The sequence below is a fragment of the Lissotriton helveticus genome, chromosome 2_2 (genome assembly GCF_964261635.1).
Source record: "Lissotriton helveticus chromosome 2_2, aLisHel1.1, whole genome shotgun sequence".
Taxonomy (NCBI): domain Eukaryota; kingdom Metazoa; phylum Chordata; class Amphibia; order Caudata; family Salamandridae; genus Lissotriton; species Lissotriton helveticus.
In genome coordinates, this window is record NC_136060.1 from 29,773,632 (window position 1) to 29,800,407 (window position 26,776).

Below are 26,776 nucleotides of genomic sequence, written 5' to 3' on the forward strand. Positions count from 1 at the left end.
TCAGCGGACCATGATATGCCTTCATTGCTCAGTGGTTTACATTTGTTGCTAGGTTGTATATGTTTAAGGTTTTCACTGGCTTTGCAGCTGGAAGAACAGCTGGGTAAGACGTAGTTGAACATCAAACTAAGACTTGTGCTAAACTGCAGAGTACTAACTTAAAGGAAGCTGGACATACATTTTCTAAAGCTTCCCTCTAGCTCGCCGCTTGGTAATTTGAAAGCGCTCAAAGGCTAATGTACATCATTTGCTGGAGTGCAAAGTGTAATTTAAAGCAGCTCATCACGTGCAAAAGACAAAGAATAAGGTCCACCCAGGCATGTACATTCCAGAGGTTGCCAGAATATATTGACCAAATTAAATGACCATTGAATTAAAGGAATAATACTCCTCCTGTAACCAATAATAATTAATCAGCCAATGGGAATTATTTATCTGGATTCAGGAATAGAAGATGCAGTAATCAACACATTGGCAAAAATGTCTATGGAGAGAGCTTGAACACATTAAACAAACAACGAACCTATCTTTTTTAGTGGGACAAAGCTATTGGGCTTAGCCAGTCTTTTTCAGGGATGTGGTGGTTAGCAGAAGGGAGTACTTCTTGTTGTTAGAAATTATCTTGTATTTAGTCTTTTGAGAGCTATGGAGGGTCCAGCAGGGGGTCAACCCACTAAACAAACATAGTTTGGCATGTACATTCCACTGGAAAGCTGATTTATTAACTAGCACCACATATACTACATGGTAGTTAAGGACACAGGTTGTCTGATTTTGTTCAGGTAACCGGCCTATTGCAAAGCACTGTGCACTGATGAAAGAGCACAATTTGCGAGTGATCAAAATTTACCACAAAAGAAGAACTATGCAAATCGGCCGCTACACTAAAACTTTAGTGCATCTCTGATCAAAACTAGGAGCTCAATCCTTACATAGCACAAGCTAATTCCACTAGATGCACCTGTCTGAAAAAGAGAACCAAAAGGTGCACATAGGGTTGTGTGACGGAACCACACATGCAATTGTGGAAGAGGTGTGGCGCCGCGGCCAGGGCGACTGACGCTGGAATCTGGGGATCAGGGTTCGATCCCCGGCTCCGGCGGCAGGTCAGCCCAGCACCATGTGACTCTGGGCAATAGCTCGCTTAATCTTCCCGACGGCCCCCCAGCGCCTAGAGACCCTTACGGGTGATTGTGCGCTTTACAAATGTGGACTTTACTTTACTTTAATTAGCACGCATGCCTTTACCATGCCGTCAGTACAACCCATGCGTCATTACCACGCATGCATTTACTACAAAACTTTTTACAACGTATATGCCTTTACCAGGCATGCCTTTACCACTGAAATTTTGTTGTAAAGGCATGGTTGGTAAGGGCAAAGAGGTGGTCAAAATGTTTGTTTCTATCCCTGAGCCCTAAAACTGCTCTCTGCTGCAGCCCTCTGCCTGGCCTGAACCATAAACCAGTCATAACCAAGACTGAACCCCAAACCGATCATAACCACTCATTCTTTACTATGAACATGCCTTTAACATGCATACCTGATTTTGTAGTAAAGGCATGCGTGGTAAAGGCATTTTCGTGTTAAATGATTTGTGGTAACGGACATGCGTGGTAAAGGCATGTTCTTTGTAAAGGATGCGTGGTAATGGACAGGCGTGTTGCAGATGACTGTGTTGAAATGGCTGTTTCCGGACACATAGTGTTTGTGAGAAAGAATGGGTTATTATGCACATATTGAAATATAATTTGTGCTTCAAGTTCTGGAATAAATGTTAAGTAGGAAGTTATGCATTGGGCCAATTTTTTGGGCTTAAAGTCTCAGAACATTTTTCGATTTCTATAAAACATAATCACTGGCAAGTACAATTAGCAAATTAGTTTTTTGAAAAAACATTTTTATTGATTTCAACCACAAATCCCCCAGGGTTGGTCTGAAAAATACCTAAAGATCAAGTATATTTACGACAATATACAATAAACAAAAAGCCCACTCGCCCAAGACATGACACTAGGATGCAAAATACACAGACTCAGCAGGCATCTCAGTCGACCCCATTGGACCGGGTGTTTCCCTCTGTGTACCATGGCCGTACTGGGCAAGGTTCTAGCAAGATCCCCCTGTACCCAGCCCAATCCCTCCATGCCTTATGATGTTTCTGTGGGCAGCCTCTCGCTAGAAAATGTGGGCACTCCAAACCCATGCAGTGATCCATCCTCTTGGCTCAACTACAAACAGGTGGGGCCTCCACATTCTTCTAAGCCTGTGCAAATTCCTGCTTAGTGACTATTAACACATTTCGTGGTAATGGTCCTACCCCACCACACAGGTGCATGTCCCAAAAATATATCAGCTATGGTGTTCAAACTCTGAGGTTGAACCGCCCAAGAACTCCTTTATGAAACAGTTATGGACAAAATAATACAAAAATAGAGAAACACTCAAAACTATGTATAGTCGTTGGCCACTTAGCAAGATAAAATGAATTACTTTTCCAACAGTTTGTGATGTTATTAAAGCATTTGAGTTCTTGTTGAATCCATCCAATACATTCCATTCACAGCCTGTTGTAAACGTTATACGATTGTATTCTTCAATTTTCTTTTCAAGTTGTGACAATAAATGTGCCAGCCCAGTCAACATGTTTCATCCCTTAAAAGGACTTCATAAGGGCTATAAACAAATACATATACAAAATATTTACTATTAAAAACATCCAAGTCTGACTTTAAAAAAAACTATATTTACAAAATGTCACAATAGCAGGTAAGAAAACATCTAGATTAATCCATTGTGAATCATATTTATTTACTATCAACATCACTACTGCACAATCTTAGTATATAGTCCTCAACCTCCTATATTGTTACAAAGCAATATGTAACACATTGGAGAACCAATTATATTCTTCAGTATATACTAATATACTAATCATTGACCAGTGTTGTAGAAACCCAGATAAACAGGATAGGTAGTTTTCAGTTCAATTGCACTAAAACCTATACATTCACAATCATTGTACATTTTAATTTTCCCACTTACATCAATTTAGGAGAACGTCATTAGTAAATCATCAATGCAAGTCGTCTTGGTATCATTATCAGAAGTTATGTTACCTAAATTAAGAAATGCAGGGAATTTTGTCTTGACAAAGTGACCAAAGACTATACAGTATTATAAGTATTTCTCTCTATTTTTTGTTGTATTTCCATACAAACACTGGCAAAGCCAACAAGTCTGCCTTGGGAAGCATGGTTTATGTATTTATTTATTTTTGCAAGTATCATGGAAATCGAAAGTTTAAAAATAAAAACTCCACCCCGCAGACATTTGTTTGCCATCAACAATAAGTAAAAACTGCTGTTCTTTTCTTGTGGCATCGGACTAAAATGACGGGACTCAAAGTGCAAGACAGCCAATGGAAGAAGTGGTCCTGACCCATTGACACCTGATTTGTAATAGCGGGCAGAAGAAAATGTGAGCTCTTAAAAGTGCAAAATAATTACATTACTTTACATACCGAAACCAATAAATATTACTACATTCATAGCTGTCTTTCTCGTAGTATGGTGAATAGTATGATATTTAAGATATGGAAAGAATATTCTGACTTTTAAAAGGTATTTTGTTTATAAAGAAAAGGCTTTTGCGTTAACAAACCCTGTGATTTTGAAAATCTTATCATTTGCGATTACACAAGGGGTTTACTTGAAACTTGACAACTGTAACTCCACTTAAACCCTGTTTTTTCAGTGAATTTGTAAGGATTTTTAAAAACAAATTTTAATGTGGTATTTAATTAGAGCTAAAGATAACTTCACTTTAACGTTTTGTGTTTTTTCAGTGAAAATGTGTTCATGAAAATAAAAACAAATGTGGCTCCACAGCCCATGTTATTTGGGGCAACTGCACTAATAAACGCATAATCACACATTTGCAGAAGTGCAAAGGTCAAATTGCAATTTATAACCACAGTAGACAGAACTTGACATAAGAAAACAAATGTTTACTGCATTACAGATTTAATATTAAATTACTTAGCAGATGGAAGCAATTTTCCAAATGGTCACAAGGCCTCCTAGATGTGAGTTTACCTTACTGCTCAGTTGCAACCCCTTTCATCTAAGACTGTGCCTGCTTATCTTTTTAAAAGAAATAAACAGGTGAAATGCCTTGGCATAAGCAATATGTGCAGATATGCAGAATGCAGCAGGGGGCTTCCCCTTGATGGAGTTATGGCCTCTCCCCACAATCGATAATGGTGATAAATAAAATATTATATGTTAATATAGTTGCACCTTACACTCGCCTGATGTTAGGAGAAGGTGCTACTGCTTCTTCTTTAATTTGGCCCCTGATTCCATCTTGTAGTTTCAAATAGCTTATCTTCTTAATAAGTGCGACCACCCATTTACCAAACCTTTACATGTGTATACATATATATCACAGAAATGTCAAACAAATTCCAGACCTGCTAACCAAAACAAAAATGTCACATGTGAGGAGGGGGTGGAACCCTGGAGGGGCGAGGCCTTGTGCAAATAAGTACCTAAGAGACACAGTTGCTTCATCCCGTTCACAAAGCTCCTTCTCCCAAAAAAATAAAACCTTGCTAAGGCTGGTGATGTCCTGGGGTGTTTTCACGCCCCTTATCGGAACGACAGCAGTTTAAAGCCTCCGCAAACGAGCTGGAAATGCACTGTTTACAGTGGTTTTCTGCTGTTTCCCTGCCATGGTGTGATATCGGCTTCTCACCCGGGGACCGTGTGAAGGGAGCTGATCTCGTGTGTCGCACAGTAGCAACATGTGAGCTGCCTATTCCTTTCCCTTTAATGTGCTACTATTGAATCAAATGACAGCACTATTTAAACATTAAAAATTGATTTTTTGCAATGCCACTTTCAGCTACTCTACTCAGCCCCATAGCACTCTATTGCGATTGTGTCATCTGTAGTGGCAAACAACTCTTAGCCCTTTAAAGTTGGTACTCTTTATATATGTTAATTTATTGTTTGTTTCATTATTCCTTATTGCTTTTTCCTTTATTTCTTTATAATTTGCCTTTGTTGTCGATTTACTTGCTCAAGGAAAGGAGGTTTGTTGCCTGCATAACTATCAACCTTCATAAACTAGTTTAAATTTTTCAAAGTTGGGGTAAGAGAGTTTGAATTTGCCAGAACAGCAGTTCGAAAATATATTTAGCCTTACGGTGCATCATAAGTCAAGCCGCAGTCAGACAGTACACCTTTATACCAGCTGTTAAGACGTGTTCTTTCTTTTGTTTTAGAGGAAGCATTAGCTGGAGATCAATCGTCGCCATACCCGGAAATTGATGGATTTATCCTTTCTCTTGTGAATAACCATGGTGTACAAGGGGGTAAGTTGTTTTTTTGGGGCCTGGCTTTTTTAGAGCATAGATACTATATGGGTCCCAGGAACAAAATACATTATTTCAAACAGCTGGCTAATTGGTAATGTTGCTTTTCAGGAATACGCCACTGGAATTATTTTTCCCTGGAGGAACTTCTGGTGTATGACATCGCCAAGTATCACTGGTGTGAGAACATTGGAAGAGCTCATAAGAGTAACAATATCATGTACGTAAATATTTGAAAATTCGTAACAGCTACGGCTTGACTATTCTGTGGCGGGACAGAGGGTGATAATTATGGTTAGAACGTTTTTTTACTGGTAAAAACGTAAAATATTTTGGCTGAAAACCGAAGATTCAAGTAATTATAACATTACAAAGCTACACTTCTTATTTCATTGGAAAAGGAACTACAAAAACAAGTGAAATTTAAAATCAGTCGGCTGACAACCCAGTTTAGTGTCTCTGAATATATATTACTATTTTAATATTGGAGCTACTGAAGATGCCTTGGTTTATTTATTTTCCTTTTTTGTCATGTTGTTTTCACCATTCCCAACGGTTGGCAGTCAGACATTGGCTGTCAAGTCTGTTTATCTGTCAAGGGCTGCCAAGCTCACTAACAAGTAGCTTCACAGAGGCCAGTGCTTTTATGGTCCCAAGACAGAGCATGGGAGAGGGCAGCTGTGCCATGCTGCAAAACACTGACAAAGTTGTAGGCTTTGCAGTCCCAAGCCTTCATTTTAGGTGTCTGGAGTGGTGCGCATAGACCTAAGAGCAACTAGGACACTGGTGTTTTCAGTATTATGTCCAATATTTCCTGCACCCCAGCGTTTCTCTTCCAATGTAGCTGTGCATCCATTAATATGTTCAGCGCTGCTATTTCCCCTTTACCCCGCACACATATCAATGCCCTTCTGTAAGACTGGCTAGTTACCTGCGTTCCAGCCTGCCCACTAAGAGAAATCGAGTGTTGGGCACAACTTTTGGACATTATTTGAAGGAAATTTTGAGCCATTATTTAATGGGGGGCTATCCATGTAGGTGAATCAGAGGGTTTTATACAATGTGCGTGACTGAAGTTACTAGTCCTGTGGCCTGGTGATACCAGTGTTCTTGTTAGTCTGTCAGGACAATGCGATTGAGCCATGCTGTACAGGAGGTGTGATTATTGAGAAGAGTATGTCTCCCATTATACCCTAGGGTGGTCCCATAGCTTTTGACCACTCCGTGCACCACTTCGACAGCTTTGAAACATTACGAAAGCAGTTTCACAAACTGTCTTATGGATAGTCTATGTCACCCATCACTTAGAAAGAAGGTGGCAAATCGACACAGAACTAGCTGTAGTGAACCTCATAGTAGAGTTGCAATATACAGACCCCTACAACACTTTGCAAAGGGTTTCTGGTATGATTTGAGTGTTTCCTCATCTAAAATCAACCTGCTTGTACCAGCAGGGTTATTTTGTCTTATGGTGGGAGTATTTCCATACAAGCTGGCAATTCAAGAGCTTTTCAAAGCAGGCAGTGTTCCTCATAAAGCAGTTATCCGGAAGTGTCTGGAGTTTGTGTTTGATTGGTTCGGGAAAAGTGGCCTCAAATGCAACTCCGACAAATCCGAGATACTGTTCTTTGGTTGTCCTGCAGACCTGAGATGGAAGCAATGGTGGCCTTCGGCCATGTTCCCCCCTGCCAGCGATTCGATTACAGCAAAGAATCTGGGTATGATGGTTGATAACACTCTTTCCTTCAAAGCCCAGGTGGCTGGCCTGACTGGGAAGTGCTTTGCCATCTTAAGGATGTTGCGTAAGTTTTTGCCATATCTATCTTTGGAGCACAAGAAGATCACGGTGCAAGCACTAATAGGCTCTCGCCTAGACTACGCTAACATCCTTTATTTAGGTCTTCCTGAATATCTGTTGACCCGTCTGCAGATAGTTCAAAATTCAGCAGCCAGGGCAATCTTTGGTTTAACTAGAAAAGCCAGGGCTAGCAACCTCCTTGTCTCCCTGCATTGGCTGCCGATTCGTAAGCCCATCTTTTTCAAGACTCTAACTAGAGCTTTTAAGGCGCTTTACAATGTCGGCGCTGGATATCTGCAGAGAAGGGTCAACTTTTATTTTCCATCAAGACCTTTGAGGTCTGCTGCCCAGGCAAATGCCATCGTCCCAACAGTGAAACGTGCTCGCTGTGGAGGTCGCTCCTTCAGTTACCTCGCACCCCGTCTCTGGAACGCGCTGCCCCTGGCGCTGCGGTCATGTTCCAATCTTTCGGTCTTTAGAAAGGGACTTAAGACCCATCTTTTTGGCCTGTAATGCCATTATGGTTATTGTTGGTGCCGTCACGGAGGTATGTTAGTTGCTGGTATTTGGTGTGATGATCTTTAGCGCCGGGACGCTCTCCGGAGCAGCTGAGCGCTCTATAAAACAAACAGTAACATAACATAACATAAAAGTAGGTATGAGCTGCAGGAAATAACCACTATAAATCTTCTTTGAAGCATTGGTGTCATTGGTGTGTGGAAATGGATTTTGATCCTTTGGGGCGGGATATGTTTTTGGTCTACAGAATGGTCAATTTGTTTGGAACAATGATCTCCACAGCTAATCTCTGGTAGCCGGAGTAACAATTGGTGAGTAACTGATCAGTTGAATCAGATTATCCAAAACTCAGGGTTCAAGAGACTCACAGTTATTGTGGGCACCAACAAATCGTCTACAAAGGAATTATTTACAAATCTGATTATGATGCTTCATCCTATCCTTTCCAAAAGGGCTTTGGGCATTTCAGAGTTGCATTCAGAGGGTAGGATGTCCACTCTGACTGGGACTACTCTTATTATTTCTCGAGAACAGAGTCCAACACTCGGGTAGTACTTCATTCCTATGTCAGTATAAAGTTTTCTTGGTGCATTGACTGTGAGGAGGTAACTCAAGAGCTTGGACCATGTGGGGCATTTGTTTTAGGAAGCTATGTAAACTTGTTTTCCTTTCATCCTGTGGCCAGATGGTCAGGTGGGTTATGCTGTAATTGGGGAATGATAAATCTTGATTTGGGGTCAATTCTTTTAGAGAGGAACGACCTCTAACACATTTTTGGTGGAAAGCAGATTGATGAGAAGACCTTTTGAGATCAGCTGAGTGTTCTCCAGACTCCACCTTTAAGAAAGTTTAATTCAAACCAGTATTGAATAAGCTTTAATCAAGAGTAATCCTTCCCTTTTGTCCTACCATAAAATTGAATGATCCTAGCTGGAAGCTTTATTGCTGGTATGTACCTTGAGCATGGATTATCCCACTTGGTACATCAATGCACTTTCAGTACAATTCTGAGAACGTGTTTGGTTTATGTACTTGGTGATTTTTATCAACACAGTGGTTCTATAGGATTTATTGATGATGTGGGTTTGAATTGGTTGGTGCTGAAAATTACTAAAGCATTGTTGTTCTTTTTTTTCTTTTGTTATGTTTGGAAGAGAAGCTACATTGATGTGCTTTATATTTTTGACAGCTTTGGGACGTTTCAAAGAGTAAGGAAAGGCAACAGTATAAGTTCTAAGGGACACTAAATGAGGCGTGATTGTTTATAGATATTACATGTTGTTTTGTAGCCCATCCTCAGTGTTGTTGGCAAATGTAGTTTTGTAATATTATTGTTTCTGGAGATCACCATTTGTGAGTAAAGAAAGTTATAAGCATAATCCTCGCCTCTTCTAACTATGACATTTGTCATTCTGAATCAGATCCAATGAATAGATTTATGGTCTATTTACTATACAATGAGATGCAACATTTTGTTTCAGTTCCATATCATTACCCCAAAATTAATAAAAGGTTATTTCCATGGGGGCAAAAAATGGACGCTATATCCAGCTCATCCTACACCACTGCTGGTTTCTAAATGTGGCTTTGAAACCATCTTTCAGATTACTGAGCCTACCTGCACTTTTTTTGTACTTATAATTAATCAGTAGGCTGAATAAGAAGATGAGCGCATTAACAAACTGAGAAAGAAAGTTCAGATAAATCTTCAATCATTCCCACCATCTACCCAGAGCATGATTCACTCCAGGTACGGATTGCACCGCCCTAGAGCCCAGCCTGGTGTGAGTAGTGTCATCTATCATTGTTGTCCAAAGACCGCAGGTACTATTGCACTCAAATTGCCAACACAAGGTATTTATTTTATTTATTTATTTATTCATTTGATTTATATAGCGCACTATAACCCAGAGGTCTCTAAGCGCCAAATGAGTAAGGCAGCAGTAGTGGGTTTAGAAGTCAGATACACTATGAAACTAGAGTTTTCCTACACAATAAGGTCAGTACCCACTCAGCGCTATTTGTTTTAAAGAGTTGGAAGTCTTGATTTCCATACATGAAAGGCTGATAAGTTAATATCAGGACAACCAAAGGCAGATGCTCTAGCAACTTCTGGGTTTGAGATTGGACCACCACACAGTTTCATGTCACTAAGGCTTTGCCTTATGCAAAATAGCCTATAAATTAAGCCCTCGCCACTGACATTGCAGTACACTTCAGGTTACATTTTCGGTATTGTCAACTCTACCTGCAGTCTTTCAATGATTGGTTGATTACCATTACAATGTATTTTAGTAACACTTGGGAAGCCCACGTCACTGCCTAAAGAGCCCTGCAACGTTCCAGGTCTAAGATCTCCTTGTTTTTAAATTCTTGTGCATTATGTATAAAAGTCTAGATCAACTCTCCCCTAGGTTTGTCCTCCAAAGTCATGCAGTGGATTGTACATTCGAGGTCAGAGCTATCTCAAGAACGTTTACTTACTAGCCTCTCATTTTCGGTTCTATCACCTTTATTATACTTATTTACTGACTGACTGACATTAAGCTCTTAAACACTCTACCAAGCGTAATAAAATCTGAGGTCTTAAATTTGAAATTATGAAAACACTTTATTTTGTAAAATTATTTAAATACATGCAAAAACATTGATTCAAAAAGTTTGTTCAAAGTTTAAATAAATAATGTCTTATGGGTTTCATATACGGTTACAAAAATAGTTATAATACTTTTTTATTATCACTTTTCAACATGCTGCACAGCACCCAAGCTTCTCTACAACATCGCTTAAAGACATTGGCAAAGCTAATAGCTCTGGCTAAACACTTATCATGTCCCAAAAGCGAGACCTATTGGCCATAGCAATGCTTATTTCAATAACTGGAGCCTCCATGTCTGTCACAGAGGGAGCTTAGCATATACATTACTGTTTTACATTTTTTCACACGAGCATGTACAGTAATGGTGGGTGCAAAGCAAACTAGTGTTATGGACTCTTTAGTTGCCCCAGGTACATTTGCGGAAAATCATTAAAAGTCATTTAAAAAAACAAAAAAGTTGCCCCAGGTACATAACCAAGTTTTGGACATTCTTGTGTCTATTACAAATAGGTGGAGTTGGAGACTTGGAGTTATAAAAGGAACTTCAAGAAATATGAATATTTACTTATCGGGTAAGAGAAGCGGTATGCGATTTTACGTAGGAGTGTCGAACCACACAAACCCTAATTATCAAAGGGGGACCAGTATCAGGATTTTTGATCTAAAAGGGATAGAGATCTACAATTATCATCCGCCTTTATTTAGCAAGGATACATGTCTGGCCATTTTTTCAGAATCAGTGATTGGGCCAGCTACCTTGTATACCTCGAATGATAGAGTGAGTGACGCCCTCTTTTATTATCAGCCCTAACCAGAAGAATCATTCTTCAAGTTAGATCTAGCTAATCATCCTCCTGCTTGCACAATGATGCAGAGTAGACAACACAATTCCAGTGAAGGAACAGGAAGCCTTTGATCTCTACTGCCCGAGAAGCATACGCTCAGGGCCACATTAATGTTGCCTCATAAAGGTTTCCAATTGATTATAGGTGTATTATCCTGATATCTATTATATTTTGTTGAGAGTCTACAAAATTCCATGTCTTGATAAAGATGGCGATATAGGAGTCCATCGAAATGCGTTGACGCATTACTGAAAAATACACAATCTGTTTAGTGGCTAGACCAATGAGTACTTCATAAATTGGACAAGACCTGGCACTAGCCTGTAAAAAGATTTTTTCTTATGGATGTGTATGCCGCTGATGACATAGGATAGTGTGTATTGTGATATGTACTCTCTCTCCTTATTAATTTTATCTTTTACCATTGTTTTTTTATAACATGTAATTAGGCCTGTCTTAAGACTTTGACATAGTTGAATGTTAGTTATAAATGATTTGATACATAATTGTCTTTTATACTATATGTATTTTTTAATTAATTTTTATCAATAAATTGATTTTGTACCTTCCTACATCTGATGTTGTCAAGATTATCTATTAGGAATATATGGTCTCACTTCCAATGAATGCGGGTGGTATGAGTGACTAAGGATGAGTGGAACAGATTGATCTAACAGGTTATTCTTTCTCCAAAGTACACAACTTCTTGTGATCTTTTACTTCAAATAGGACACAAAAATTACCACATCAGTGCCGCAGCAGAAAGGTTGCACATCTTTGATTAATAGCAGGTCATGTGTCCCTTGATCCATCGTCCGGCTGATTTCACCACCCACAATTATCAGTTCTGTCTTGTGTCAGCCTCTGGTTCTGTCACCTTGTCCCGATCGATCTATTAGGCAGTCTTGGCCATCAGATTGCGAAGGAATATTCCAACAAGGGCGGCACCTCCGACCTGGCGGAGCAGCGTCGCCCTACTGGCTCAGAGCCGGCACTTGAAAAATAAAACGATACACTATAGTAATTTTATTTTTCAGTTGCTGGCTGAGCCAACGTGTGTAGGGAAGGGTGGGGCCGGAGCCATGGGAGGAGGATTAGTTATGCACATTTAAGTGCGCATGTGCGTTTGGCCGGCCAAACACATATGCGCACTTAGGTTTCTCCAACCCAGCTGTATTGGAGAAACAGCACAGATTCCTGTGCCTGAGCGAAGCGTCAAACCAGCCAGCTCAGGCCAATCCCCGCGCTGCTCTCATAGCATGAGAGCAGCTTGGGGATTGCACAGGGAGTATGTGATGATGTCCCAGGATCTGCTGGAACCAGGAAGAAAAACACAGTCCTGACACAGGAGATGGTCGTAAATTTTCCTTTCTTTTTTTAAAATGATTAAACTCCCTCTGACCGCCCCCCTACTCTAACCCCCCAACCCCCACCCACTTCACCTCCCATGCCCCCTCCACCTGCCCCAGCACTTTTTGTTTGTGGCGGAAGCCACTGTAATCCAAGGCTACCAGTGTAAGACCTAGATCTGAGTGTCATCTGCATACTGATGATGAATCTCAGGCATTATTTCAAAGAGATATCCTTGGGGGACTTAATGTATACATTTACTCGAAAGTTTGAAATGTATCAGTCTTTGTAACCACATAAGTAGCAGCCCTCGCTCCACGGTGATCTGTGCTGATTTACGGGAACACATGGCAGCCTAGTTGGCCATCTCATCTACATGTTTTGTTACTAATGCCATTTTTTTCTTGCTTCAGACATACCATAATTTGGACATAGCTGAGCGGGGAGAAAATGTATTTCTTAAAGCATTAAGGGCGACATAAGGACAGTGAGATTCTGGTGGTGTTGAGAATTATTACAAATATTTTGCCACTATTAAGGTGCCCCAGGATCATCTCTTTTAGTTCAAAAGGGAGTTTATTAAAGAAATGTGGGATACAGGTACATAAAATATTCATACAATGAGTAATCATATGTATAGGTTGAGACGTAAAGATCAAAATAGTTAGACTTAAACATTATACCCCAGGATCATCTATCTGTTGATGCTGGATGGAACTTTCATGTGCAACTGCTTCCAAGTACCTTAGCTATACGACTGAAGTCTGAATGAGTCCCTGTGCTACGAACAAACACTACTTACAGCTGATTTCCCCTTGCTTTTTAGGTCGAGCATTCGAGACCTCTTGTATACTTTAGTATACCTCTTGCTTACTTGAATGCGGACACGAGTCAGACGCGCGCATTTTCAGTGTCAGAGTTGTCCTTGTGAGCGCGCTTTTGCTGCTGGCTGTTTGCTGTGAATGTGTGCGAGCGCTTTCGCTTTCTGTTATGTCCTTTCCCTCACCCGTAGCTGTTAAAACACTCTGCCCCTGGCCCACATCAACCACATCGTTTTAGTAATCGCTGATGTTGCTCCAGACGTACTTCAAAGACCCTCTTCTGTATTTGGGCATTCTTCCCCGTGGTTACCGACTCTTGTTTCTTCTAGCCAATACTGTTAGTCGCTCGTTACAGTTGGATCTCTTCGTCAGGAGTGTAATTTATTGACAAAAGCCGGGCGCGCAAGCAGCAGTAACGACGGCGACATCTTGCACACGGCTTTTGCTGAGAAATAGTTGGCCTACTAATGATTCCTGGACGCTTTATGTGAAACGTGCTGAGTTTTATATTCAATGGCTTACTTGTATTTTTTTTTTTTTACCGTTTACTCTTTTTGGTAAAAAAAAATGTAAAATGCTGCCCTTTCTCGTGTTCTCTGTGGAGGTGTAAAAGTATTCTGTGCTAAGGATAGGCTTAGGAAAAAGTTTGTGGTTCTCCTTTTTTTTGGATTTGTTTGAGGAAGCGTTGGCCTGGAGATCATAAGTTGGTAGGCAACAAATGGCGCACGTGGGTATCTCGAGGCAGCCATGTCACCCCTTCAGAGGCTGACCACAAGGCTGGAAGCACAACCCATTCCGGGAAACGGTCTCCCCACGTGACTGCCGGGCTGAGAGCAAGAGTGAAGCACCGACCCCCCCCAAAGCAGCCATCAATGGTCGCCCGACGAGGCGGGCCGGACACTAGACCAGCCGCAGAGGCAGGAACACAGGAGGCAGGGTCTGCGACAAGCCACTCCATCCCTGGGAGAGCACAAAGCGGGGCAATGAATGTCTGAACTCTACTGAATTCAACCACCTCCGAAGGATGAAAGGTGGCCCCCCAGCCGCAGGCTCGATAGATGTCAGCAGCAAGCACCTAACCTCTCGAGCTATCTCACCATCTGATTCATCAGGCGCTGTACCTTGGGGAGCCCTCTTCTAGAACTCGATCAGGCCGGCGGGCACCCCACGGCGACGGCGCGTGGCCGGAGCCGGACTGACACCTTCAGGGGCTGCTGTGCCCCCGCCCACCCTCCCCCCAAGGCCAGGGCACTTCCTGAAAGAGGAGCCTCAGACTGCAGAACTCCAGTAGGTGCGCACTACTCCATCCCTGCGGAGACATCCCTGACTTACTGCCGTCTCAACAGTAGGCACTCACCACCTGCCTACTCCATCACAGACACCTCCAGCCCTCACACAACAGTAGGTGCGCACTACTCCATCCCTGCGGAGACATCTCTGACTTCCTGCCGTCTCAACAGTAGGCACTCACTACCTGCCTACTCCATCACAGACACCTCCAGCCCTCACACAACAGTAGGTGCGCACTACTCCATCCCTGCGGAGACACCTCTCTGCCACTTCCTGCAGTCTCAACAGTAGGCACTCACTACCTGCCTACTCCATCACAGACACCTCCAGCCCTCACACAACAGTAGGTGCGCACTACCTGCCTACTCCACCAGACACCTCCAGCCCTCACACAACAGTAGGTGCGCACTACCTGCCTACTCCACCACAGACACCTCCAGCCCTCACACAACAGTAGGTGCGCACTACCTGCCTACTCCACCAGACACCTCCAGCCCTCACACAACAGTAGGTGCGCACTACCTGCCTACTCCACCACAGACACCTCCAGCCCTCACACAACAGTAGGTGCGCACTACCTGCCTACTCCACCAGACACCTCCAGCCCTCACACAACAGTAGGTGCGCACTACCTGCCTACTCCACCACAGACACCTCCAGCCCTCACACAACAGTAGGTGCGCACTACCTGCCTACTCCACCAGACACCTCCAGCCCTCACACAACAGTAGGTGCGCACTACCTGCCTACTCCACCACAGACACCTCCAGCCCTCACACAACAGTAGGTGCGCACTACCTGCCTACTCCACCAGACACCTCCAGCCCTCACACAACAGTAGGTGCGCACTACCTGTCTACTCCACCACAGACACCTCCAGCCCTCACACAACAGTAGGTGTGCACTACTCCATCCCTGCGGAGACACCTCTCTGCCACTTCCTGCAGTCTCAACAGTAGGCACTCACTACCTGCCTGCCCCACCACAGACACCTCCAGCCCTCACACAACAGTAGGTGCGCACTACCTGCCTACTCCATCACTGACACCTTCAGCCCTCACACAACAGTAGGTGCGCACCACTCCATCACAGACACCTCCAGCATTCACACAACAGTAGGTGCGCACCACTCCATCACAGACACCTCCAGCCCTCACACAACAGTAGGTGCGCACCACTCCATCACAGACACCTCCAGCCCTCACACAACAGTAGGTGCGCACCCCTCCATCACAGACACCTCCAGCCCTCACACAAAAGTAGGTGCGCACCACTCCATCACTGACACCTTCAGCCCTCACACAACAGTAGGTGCGCACCACTCCATCACTGACACCTTCGGCCCTCACACAACAGTAGGTGCGCACCACTCCATCACAGACACCTCCGGCCCTCACACAACAGTAGGTGCGCACCACTCCATCACAGACACCTCCAGCCCTCACACAACAGTAGGTGCGCACCACTCCATCACAGACACCTCCGGCCCTCACACAACAGTAGGTGCGCACCACTCCATCACAGACACCTCCGGCCCTCACACAACAGTAGGTGCGCACCACTCCATCACAGACACCTCCGGCCCTCACACAACAGTAGGTGCGCACCACTCCATCACAGACACCTCCGGCCCTCACACAACAGTAGGTGCGCACCACTCCATCACAGACACCTCCGGCCCTCACACAACAGTAGGTGCGCACCACTCCATCACAGACACCTCCGGCCCTCACACAACAGTAGGTGCGCACCACTCCATCACAGACACCTCCGGCCCTCACACAACAGTAGGTGCGCACCACTCCATCACAGACACCTCCGGCCCTCACACAACAGTAGGTGCGCACCACTCCATCACAGACACCTCCGGCCCTCACACAGTAGGTGCGCACCACTCCATCACTGACACCTTCAGCCCTCACACAACAGTAGGTGCGCACCACTCCATCACAGACACCTCCAGCCCTCACACAACAGTAGGTGCGCACCACTCCATCACAGACACCTCCAGCCCTCACACAACAGTAGGTGCGCACCACTCCATCACAGACACCTCCGGCCCTCACACAACAGTAGGTGCGCACCACTCCATCACAGACACCTCCGGCCCTCACACAGTAGGTGCGCACTACTCCATGCTGCAGAGCCTTCCTTCTGCCTCCACAGAAGGGACTCAATGCTTCCCACCAGACTACCTTGCTGCAGCAGACACTTCCTGCCACTCCCATGCCACCATAGACACAGCTCAGGGCCCTCTCGGTTGCCTTTCAGAGTAGAGTTCTCTTGCCGCTCACTGCACTGACACTACGAATTATGAAACTGGACAGCAGGGTGCAAGCTGTCTGAAGGGCCACCGTATATGCAGGCACCCCTGGACACCGTTGAGAACACGAGGCAGCCTGCTTGTAGGCCCAGCAGAGCACCAAGAAAAGCTCAGCGGTCATCGGCGATGGGCTTCAACAGAACCAATGCTTTAAAGGCAGAATTAAGAGATGGGCCTACAGCTCAATGCTAGCTCATGGTGCCCATGTCAAACATGATATGAAAGCAGTGCTGCCCCACAAAGACTTGTTTAGGACTTGTTGTGATTGGAAGGCAATCGAGGGAATGCAATGCTGGAGTGAAGTGGGCGCAACCTGACAGATGCAGCAAAAAGTTCTGTAATTTGCTGAAGCCGTTTCAAAATATGTTCAGATGTGCACAAGGAAGAGCCATTTGCAGTTTTCGGAAACTAAATATCAGATTAAAGCCGAAAAGGACACCCAGCTAAATACTGCATGAGGTAAAGGATACATGCCGGGGCGGGGTGTTATGACGTCTGTGGGCACAAGGATGATACTGTCTATTTTGTTACTTTCATTCTGATTTCTTAGCCCTTCTATGTATAATTTTCTAAGAAGGAGGTACGAATATTGCTGAGCTGTTTGTGGACACACTGCGCACTCACACACTGCTCACACACACACACACACTGCACACTCACACACTGCACCCTCACACTACTTTAGGCCACACACAATGCGTACTCACACACTGCGCACTCACACACTGCGCACTCACACACTGCGCACTCACACACTGCGCACTCACACACTGCGCACTCAAACTACTTTAGGCCACGCACACTGCACCCTCACACTACTTTAGGCCACGCACACTGCGCCCTCACACTACTTTAGGCCACGCACTCTGCACCCTCATACACTCTGCACCCTCACACACACTGCGCCCTCACACACACTGCGCCCTCACACTACTTCAGGCCACAAACACTGCGCCCTCACACACTGCACCCTCACACACACTGCGCCCTCCCACTACTTTAGGCCACACACACTGCGCCCTCACACTACTTTAGGCCACGCACACTGCGCCCTCACACTACTTTAGGCCACGCACACTGTGCCCTCACACTTCTTTAGGCCACACACACTGCACCCTCACACTATTTTAGGCCACGCTCGCTGCGCCCTCACACTACTTTAGGCCACACACACTGCACCCTCGCACTACTTTATGCCACACACTCTGCACCCTCACACACTCTGCACCCTCACACACTCTGCACCCTCACACACACTGCACCCTCACACTACTTAAGGCCACACACTGCGCCCTCACACTACTTTAGGCCACACAACCTGCGCCCTCACACTACTTTAGGCCACACACACTGCACCCTCACACTACTTTAGGCCACACACACTGCACCCTCACACTATTTTAGGCCACACACACTGCGCCCTCAAACTACTTTAGGCCACACACTCTGCACCCTCACACACTCTGCACCCTCAATGCAAAATACACTCCAAGTACCACTTAGTGCCACATAATTACACACCACATAATTACACTGCATTCCATGCAACATACACTCCAAATACCACTCAGTGCCACATAATTACACACCACATAATTACACTGCACTCAGTGCAACATACACTTGAAATACCACTCAATGCCACATTATTACACGCCACATAATTGCACTGCCCTCAACGCAACATACACTCCAAATACCACTCAGTGCCACATAATTACACACCCCATAATTACAGTGCACTCAATGCAACATACACTTGAAATACCACTCAGTGCCACATAATTACACGCAACATAAGTACACTCTACTCAATGCAACATACACTCCAAATACCACTCAGTGCCACATAATTACACACCACATAATTACAGTGCACTCAATGCAACATACACTTGAAATACCACTCAGTGCCACATAATTACACGCCACATAATTACAGTGCACTCAACGCAACATACACTCCAAATACCACTCAGTGCCACATAATTACACGCAACATAATTACACTCTACTCAATGCAACATACACTCCAAATACCGCTCAGTGCCACATAATTACACTGCACTCAATGCAACATACACGCCAAATACCACTCAGTGCCACATAACTACATGCCACATAATTACACTCTACTGAATGCAACACACACTCCACACAATACCACTCAGTGCCACTTAAGTAAATGCTACATAATTACACAGCGCTCAACGCAACATACACTACAAATACCACTTTGTGCCACATAGTTACACACCACGTAATTTCACTCTACTTAATACAACATACACTCCACACAATACCACTCAGTGCCACATAATTATATGCTACATAATTACACTGCGCTCAACGCAACATACACTACAAATACCACTCTGTGTCACATAGTTACACACCACGTAATTACACTCTACTGAATGCAACACACACTCCACACAATACCACTCAGTGCCACATAATTAGATGCTACATAATTACAATGCAACATGCACTCCAAACAATACCACTCAGCGCCACATAATTACACGCCACACAATTACACTCTACTGAATACAACATACACTCCTCATAATACCACTCAGTGTCACATAATTACACTGCGCTGAACGCAACATACACTCCAAATACCACTCAGTACCACATAATTACATGCCACATAATTACACTGCACTAAATGCAACATACACTCCAAATACCACTCAGTGCCACATAATTACTCGCCACACAATTACACTCTACTGAATACAACATACACTCCTCATAATACCACTCAGTGCCACATAATTATATGCTACATAATTACAATGCAACATGCACTCCAAACAATACCACTCAGTGCCACATAATTACACGCCACACAATTACACTCTACTGAATACAACATACACTCCTCATAATACCACTCAGTGCCACATAATTACACTGCGCTGAACGCAACATACACTCCAAATACCACTCAGTACCACATAATTACATGCCACATAATTACACTGCACTAAATGCAACATACACTCCAAATACCACTCAGTGCCACATAATTACACGCCACACAATTACACTCTACTGAATACAACATACACTCCTCATAATACCACTCAGTGCCACATAATTATATGCTACATAATTACACTGCGTTCAGCGCAACATACACTCCAAATACCACTCAGTGCCACATAATAACATACCACATATTTACACTGCACTAAATGCAACATACACTCCAAATACCACTCAGTGCCACATAATTACACGCCACATAATTACTCTATCACCCTCATTCTATCTATCTATCGCCCTCACACTATCTATCGCCCTCACTCTATCTATCGCCCTCACTCTATCTATCGCCCTCACTCTATCTATCGCCCTCACTCTATCTATCGCCCTCACTCTATCTATCTATCGCCCTCACTCTATCTATCTATCGCCCTCACTCTATCTATCTATCGCCCCCCTCACTCTATCTATCGCCCTCACTCTATCGCCCTCACTCTATCTATCGCCCTCACTCTATCTATCGCCCTCACTCTATTATCGCCCTCACTCTATCTATCTGTCTATCGCCCTCACTCTATCTATCTGTCTATCGCCCTCACTCTATCTATCTGTCTATCGCCCTCACTCTATCTGTCTATCGCCCTCACTCGATCTATCTGTCTATCGCCCTCACTCTATCTATCTGTCTATTGCCCTCACTCTATCTATTGCCCTCACTCTATCTATTGCCCTCACTCTATCTGTCGCCCTCAATCTATCTGTTGCCCTTAATCTATCGGTCGCCCTCAATCTTTCTGTCGCCCTCAATCTTTCTGTCGCCCTCAATCTATCTATCGCCCTCACTCTATCTATCTATCGCCCTCACTCTATCTATCTATCGCCCTCACTCTATCTATCTATCGCCCTCACTCTATCTATCTATCGCCCTCACTCTATCTATCGCCCTCACTCTGTCTATCGCCCTCACTCTATCTATCGCCCTCACTCTATCTATCTGTCTATCGCCCTCACTCTATCTATCTGTCTATCGCCCTCACTCTATCTGTCTATCGCCCTCACTCGATCTATCTGTCTATCGCCCTCACTCTATCTATCTGTCTATTGCCCTCACTCTATCTATTGCCCTCACTCTATCTATTGCCCTCACTCTATCTATTGCCCTCACTCTATCTGTTGCCCTCAATCTATCTGTTGCCCTCAATCTATCGGTCGCTCTCAATCTTTCTGTCGCCCTCAATCTTTCTGTCGCCCTCAATCTATCTATCTATCGCCCTCAATCTATCTATCTATCGCCCTCACTCTATCTATCTATCGCCCTCACTCTATCTATCGCGCTCCCTCTATCTATCTGTCTATCGCCCTCACTCTATCTATCTGTCTGTCTATCTATCGCCCTCACTCTGTCTATCTGTATATCGCCCTCATTCTATCTATCCATCTATCGCCCTCACTATCTATCTATCTATCGCCCTCCCTCTATCGCCCTTCCTCTATCTATCGCCCTCCCTCTATCTATCGCCCTCCCTCTATCTATCGCCCTCCCTCTATCTATTGCCCTCCCTCTATCTATCTATCGCTCGCACTCACTCTATCTATCGCATCACCACAGCATCACTCAGCACCACAACAGCATCACTCAGGGGCACCACAACATCACTATGCGCTACCACAGCATCACTGAACACCACAGCATCACTGAACGCCACTGCATCACTCGTCGACACCACAACATCACTCGTCGACACCACAACATCACTCAGCGCCACCACAATATCACTCAGCGCCACCACAGCATCAATCTGTGCAACCACAGCATCAATCTGTGCAACCACAGCATCAATCTGTGCAACCATTCAACAACAACTGGTTCAAATATGTTCTATCAATGTTTCAAGCTTTATTACAAATGTCACAAAAAGTTGTTAATATTTCACTTCTGTTTTTGGATTTTCATCACAATAAAATACACTGAACATAATCTTCACAAAAGTTATTTACAGAAGTTTAAGCTATTGCTATTATAAATTACAAGAACTTTTATTTAAGGATTATTAGAAAAAATTAAAAGCCATTGTTGTTTGTAATATCAATACATCTAAGTCACGTAAATACAACACACATTGCATTACAAAAGCTATAGGTGTCACATTTGCGAAAGTTATAACTATTGGTATTATAAATGACAAAGCTATTAATTTCGCTATTTTCAAAACCAACACATAAATAAAAGAATTGTCATTTACAGTACCAATAGCTCAAACTTTCCTAATGCGAGACCTATTGCATTGCAAATGCTTGTTGACTTTACTGATTACGCGTTTGATCGGCTGAGTCCAGTAGGCCAAAGAGCCCTCGATTAACAGACAAGGGGTGACGCGTTGTTTTCCATTTCGTGGCACCGTGACTTGATTTACTGGAGCCGTTGAAAGAATGCTGCGCCCGTTGGAAGGCAGAAGGACTTTCATTTTCACTCTGACAGCTCTGTCTCTCTGGTCTGCCGTGGCTTGGAGCCGTTTGCGATTGAAAAGCAGGGAAAGGTGGTTACTAAGCTAAACATTTACGTGACCTAATGAGTGCTTTGCTTTTCCATGACATTGGCATTGAGACTGTGCCTAACGGCAGATGCCACTGAGGCAAAACAAAAAATACGTTCGGATTAGGTTGACCAGGCGTCCCGGATTTCAACAACTGTCGCGGCCTATTTAGCCCATGTCCCACTTTTAGGAGAGGGTCTACGGAAAGCAGTGGGAAGCACTTTTTAAAGTGTTCCGAAGCAGGTCTGGTTATAAGTAAGCTCTTTTATTAACAGGTGCGGATTTTAAAAAGTACATCCTATGTATTTGCTTAGTGAGGTGCCCCTTCTGCGTTTCTATGTTGATGAGGGCGATTATTCTTTGCCTCTTCGCTGTTGTAAAATTGTAGTCCTTCCTCTATTTTTGATAAATATCCCGGTTTTTTAGGTCACAACATGGACTAGTGGTCCATGCCCCTGTGTTGTCTGACCAGCCAGTAATTCAATCTAGACCAAGACGATTGTGCATTGGTCGCCCTCGTGCCCTCTTTGACAGTCGGGGTCCTAACTTGCCAGATATCTGTCAATCATCCTTCCGTCATAATATCCCTCAGCTGATCGGCCTCTCGAGCGTGGGGTGTACAACCCTCCCCTGATCTGTCCAGCGTTGGATCTTGAAATAACGTTAAAATTCCCACCCAATACACTATGTCTGTGTCATAGGCCAGCGCAATTGCCATACCTCGAGAGAAAAAAGAGGGGGTGACTATGTTTGGGTCAAAAATGCATATAAACAGAATGGTACACGCATTTAGCAGCGCATGTAATACGATATATCTCCCTTCTGTGTCATTGTATACCCCCAGTGGATGAATGGGGAGGCTGTTGTGGATGAGAAGTGCAAATCCACGCATGTAGGCGGAGTATGACGCTGTGCATCTGTGTTCCATTCATCGCGCATATAACCGAGGTTGCGTGTGTGCTTGCAGATGTATTTACTGGTTAAGTGCTATTGTGTCGTTACAGGTACCCTGGGAAGTGGTGTATTTTGCATGGGGCATTCAGCCCCCATGCATTCCATGTTGTGAGCCGAATCCCTTTCATGCCCTTAGCTACTGAGGGGCTGATTGAGATGTCTGCTGGGTTGCGTTCTTTCACTCGGGTTGCAATGGGAAACAAGTCCAGCGGATGTACGCCACGGATATGACTCGGTTGCGTGCAGCAGCAATGCATGTTGTATCTCTATTCCACCCTCCCACCACTTCAGCGGCCCAAACTGGCCAGAGTATATCAACATATACCCAATCACTACCCCATAACAGCAAACTCAAATGCAACAGCCCCACCTGCGGGCAGACTGTTCCTAAACAAGGAACTGGGGCACGGCCATTGTTAGGGAATCTGGGTGCTTTGCAAACACCAAGCCCTGGAGTAGGACCCGTTGCCAGGACAGCATCTTTGTCTAGCAGGGGAACCAGAGTTAGTGGCAATGTTCCAGAGAAAACAGAACGCCATATGGTAGGCCCGATTGGCCATGCTAGACTGATTTATCTGGTGGTTTGGAGCATCATCGTAGATAGCCATGTCTGGTTAACTGTGTATATTTGGGACCTAGAAGCTAGCCATCTGAGTCCATTGGTTTGGCTGTTGCGAGTTGATTCTTATCGCGGGGGCAGTGACCACATCCCTCCTTCTGTTGCACAATTTTTTTCACCTGTTTCTGGTCTGAAAAGAGGTGCGGTTTGCCGTCGTACATGATCTTTAGTTTAGCCGGGTACAGCACGCTGTAGTTGATTCCAGCTGCTCGGAGGGTGCACTTGACCGGAAGAAGCTCTCTCCCCGATGTTTGGACCGCAAATGTGAAGTCCAGGTATATGGAGGTGGGGTTGCCATCATATTGGAGTAATCTATGTGCTCTCTCCACCAAAAACATGGGCGTGAAGAAGGTCCCCCCAAAAACATTTGCTTCAACATGGTCTCCACATATCCCTCCATCCGTCCTTTATTCATAGTTTCCGTGACACCAAGTATGCGGAGGTTAGTACTGCGAGACCTCGCCTTGAAAGCTTCACTTTTAGCCTTGTTGATATTGAGGTTTTTACCATATAGAGTAGCTTTTCACGCTGCCCTTTTGCCGTGTCTTTCGCATCAGACATGTGATGTTTAAGTTGGCCACTGAGTCTCTATGCACGTCAATGCGCTCTTTGATGCGGTCCATGCGATCAGACAGGGTGTCTATTTTTAGGCAATTTTCGCTAAGCTTTGCTTTGTTTCCAAAAATAAGTTCCATATGTCTGATTTGGCATCTTCCTCGGAGGGAGGCCTGTCTGAAGTGGTCTCGATGTTGAGTGGCGGAGCAGCTGCTCATCTGCTTTTAACCGCCAGCTTAGATTGGTTGCCCTCATGCTTGCCTATGCTGCTGGTGTACTAGATGGGAAGTCCAGTAGTGGTTACACTGGCTGGTACTCAAGGCCCACTGGCCCAGCAGCGATTTCCCTAAGTTCATAGATTGTCCCACCATGTCCCAGTTGTCTGCCTCTTCTCTGCCAGAAGGCACTAGCAGACCACCAGGTCAGAGCAGACCACCAGGTCAACAGGTAGGCCCCACTCCCGCCACAGCTGACATTTCTTCCGGGGTCCTAGATGGGCCATGTCATGCAGGGCCCCTTGCTGTTGTGGTGTGTGGCACAGCTTCCACCTGACTACTTCCTCAGCTGCTTGCTGGGATCAGTTGGTGGTCCCGTCTCGCCCTGGGTATCACCGTCATTTTCTCCGGGGGGTGAGGGGCACGAGCAGACTGACAGGCTGTTAGAGGCATCCTGCCTCCAGCTCCTCCCCTCCCCCTAGTTTCCAACACGTAGAAGGGGACCTTGCAGCAGTTACCCAAACTCTGGCACTCCTAAGGATTTTCCTAGGCTCCACCATTGTGTGACCCTGGGCTTCTGACCAGGAAACCTTGGCTCACTAACTGAAAGTTTCTGTCCCGTCTTCATACTCAAGTTGCAGACTTGGTTTGGTCCACTAGTTCAGTTCTGTGATCGGTTCTTGGCAGTTCTTTACTTTTGCTACTTTCGCGCAGACTGGTCCAGCCATTGTCTTTGTGCAGGCTGTAATAATGAAGATGGCCTGGAGCTTGGCGGTTCCTTCCAGTGGACAGCGGGCCATGAAAGAGCATAAGGAAATTCATTAGCTTCAAAGAGATCCACTCTCTTCTCTCCTTACTCTCTTCAGTCTTCCTTGGAATGTCTGCAAAGAGTTCTGAAATTCCCACATGATGTCTCGGCTCTCTCCAAGCTTCAGCTTTAATACCAGTTGGATTTTCTAGCATACGAAAGGCAAGCCAGGTCACCATACTTGCATGTAACATGCACACTTCACGCACGTCTTCCACATGTGAACAAACTCAAACACCGAGCCTGCATCCTGCATACTGCATAGATGAGATGCCGGTAGGTCCTCTTTTTAGCAGTTGATGCGTAAAAAGGCCTGTCCTCTTTCTACAATTGGTATTGCTCCTGCCACCGAGAGTCACTTTAGCCCATGATGCGACAGGAGCCAAGCTCAGCAAAAGGAGGTTCATATGGTGTGCCCCCAACCTCAAAGGTCTGCTCTGGGTATTGCTCCATGTAGCAAAAAAATGGCTTTGACGCACATGCATGATTGTCATGTGTGCTGAGGTGGGGGTCAGAAACAATGCAACTTGCTACGGTGAACTTGAGACAAGGGCTCATGCTTATTCTAGCCATGCAGGGGGCATCTCCCCGTCCCAACAGCCCGCATTGCTGTTGAATTTAAGTGTGTAGTCTTCTTTATGTATCACCTTCCACAAGCACCTGAGTCTTTAGAGATACCCTAAAGGGTCTGGGTGCAACCCAGCAGAGGCCCATAAGTCCGGGTATATGGCATGGCTGCTGTGCCGTTTTCTTTCCCACAGCACAGGCATGGCACTTGCAGCCCAGGTACAGCATTGACTAGCTATTAAAATTAACAATTGGTAGCAAGTTAAGCCTCGATTCTGCAGGGGGTTCCCCTTCCTAGCATCTGTTACAGAGTCTGTGTGTGAAATATGATGTTTTTGCAACCTTACAGCAGTGTGTGTTGAATTGTGATAAATAAACTGTCCTTTTTTTCCACGGGAGCGATTTTGCATACTTTGTGGGAGTGGCTTCAGCATAAATGGCACTAGGCAGGGCTGATGCCCAGGACCCTGCACTCAGCCTACCAACATGGGGCCCCGCACCAGTGCGCTACACCAGGTCACAGCTTCCCGCATTTATCCTTCCCCATCCGTTTTAGAGCAAGGTATATCTCATTGCAATTGGTCCCAGCCAAGGGTGCCACC

General features: G+C 44.7%; 1 protein-coding gene across 1 annotated transcript in view; it reads left to right on the plus strand.

Moving 5' to 3' along the window:
• PRIMPOL (primase and DNA directed polymerase) overlaps positions 1-26,776 on the plus strand; it is a 390,575-nt gene that overhangs the window by 350,350 nt on the left and 13,449 nt on the right. Inside the window, exons 9-10 of the mRNA XM_078678013.1 lie at positions 5,291-5,380; positions 5,492-5,600. Of these exons, the coding sequence (XP_078534139.1) occupies positions 5,291-5,380; positions 5,492-5,600 (199 nt within the window). The remainder of the gene's footprint in view (positions 1-5,290; positions 5,381-5,491; positions 5,601-26,776) is intronic.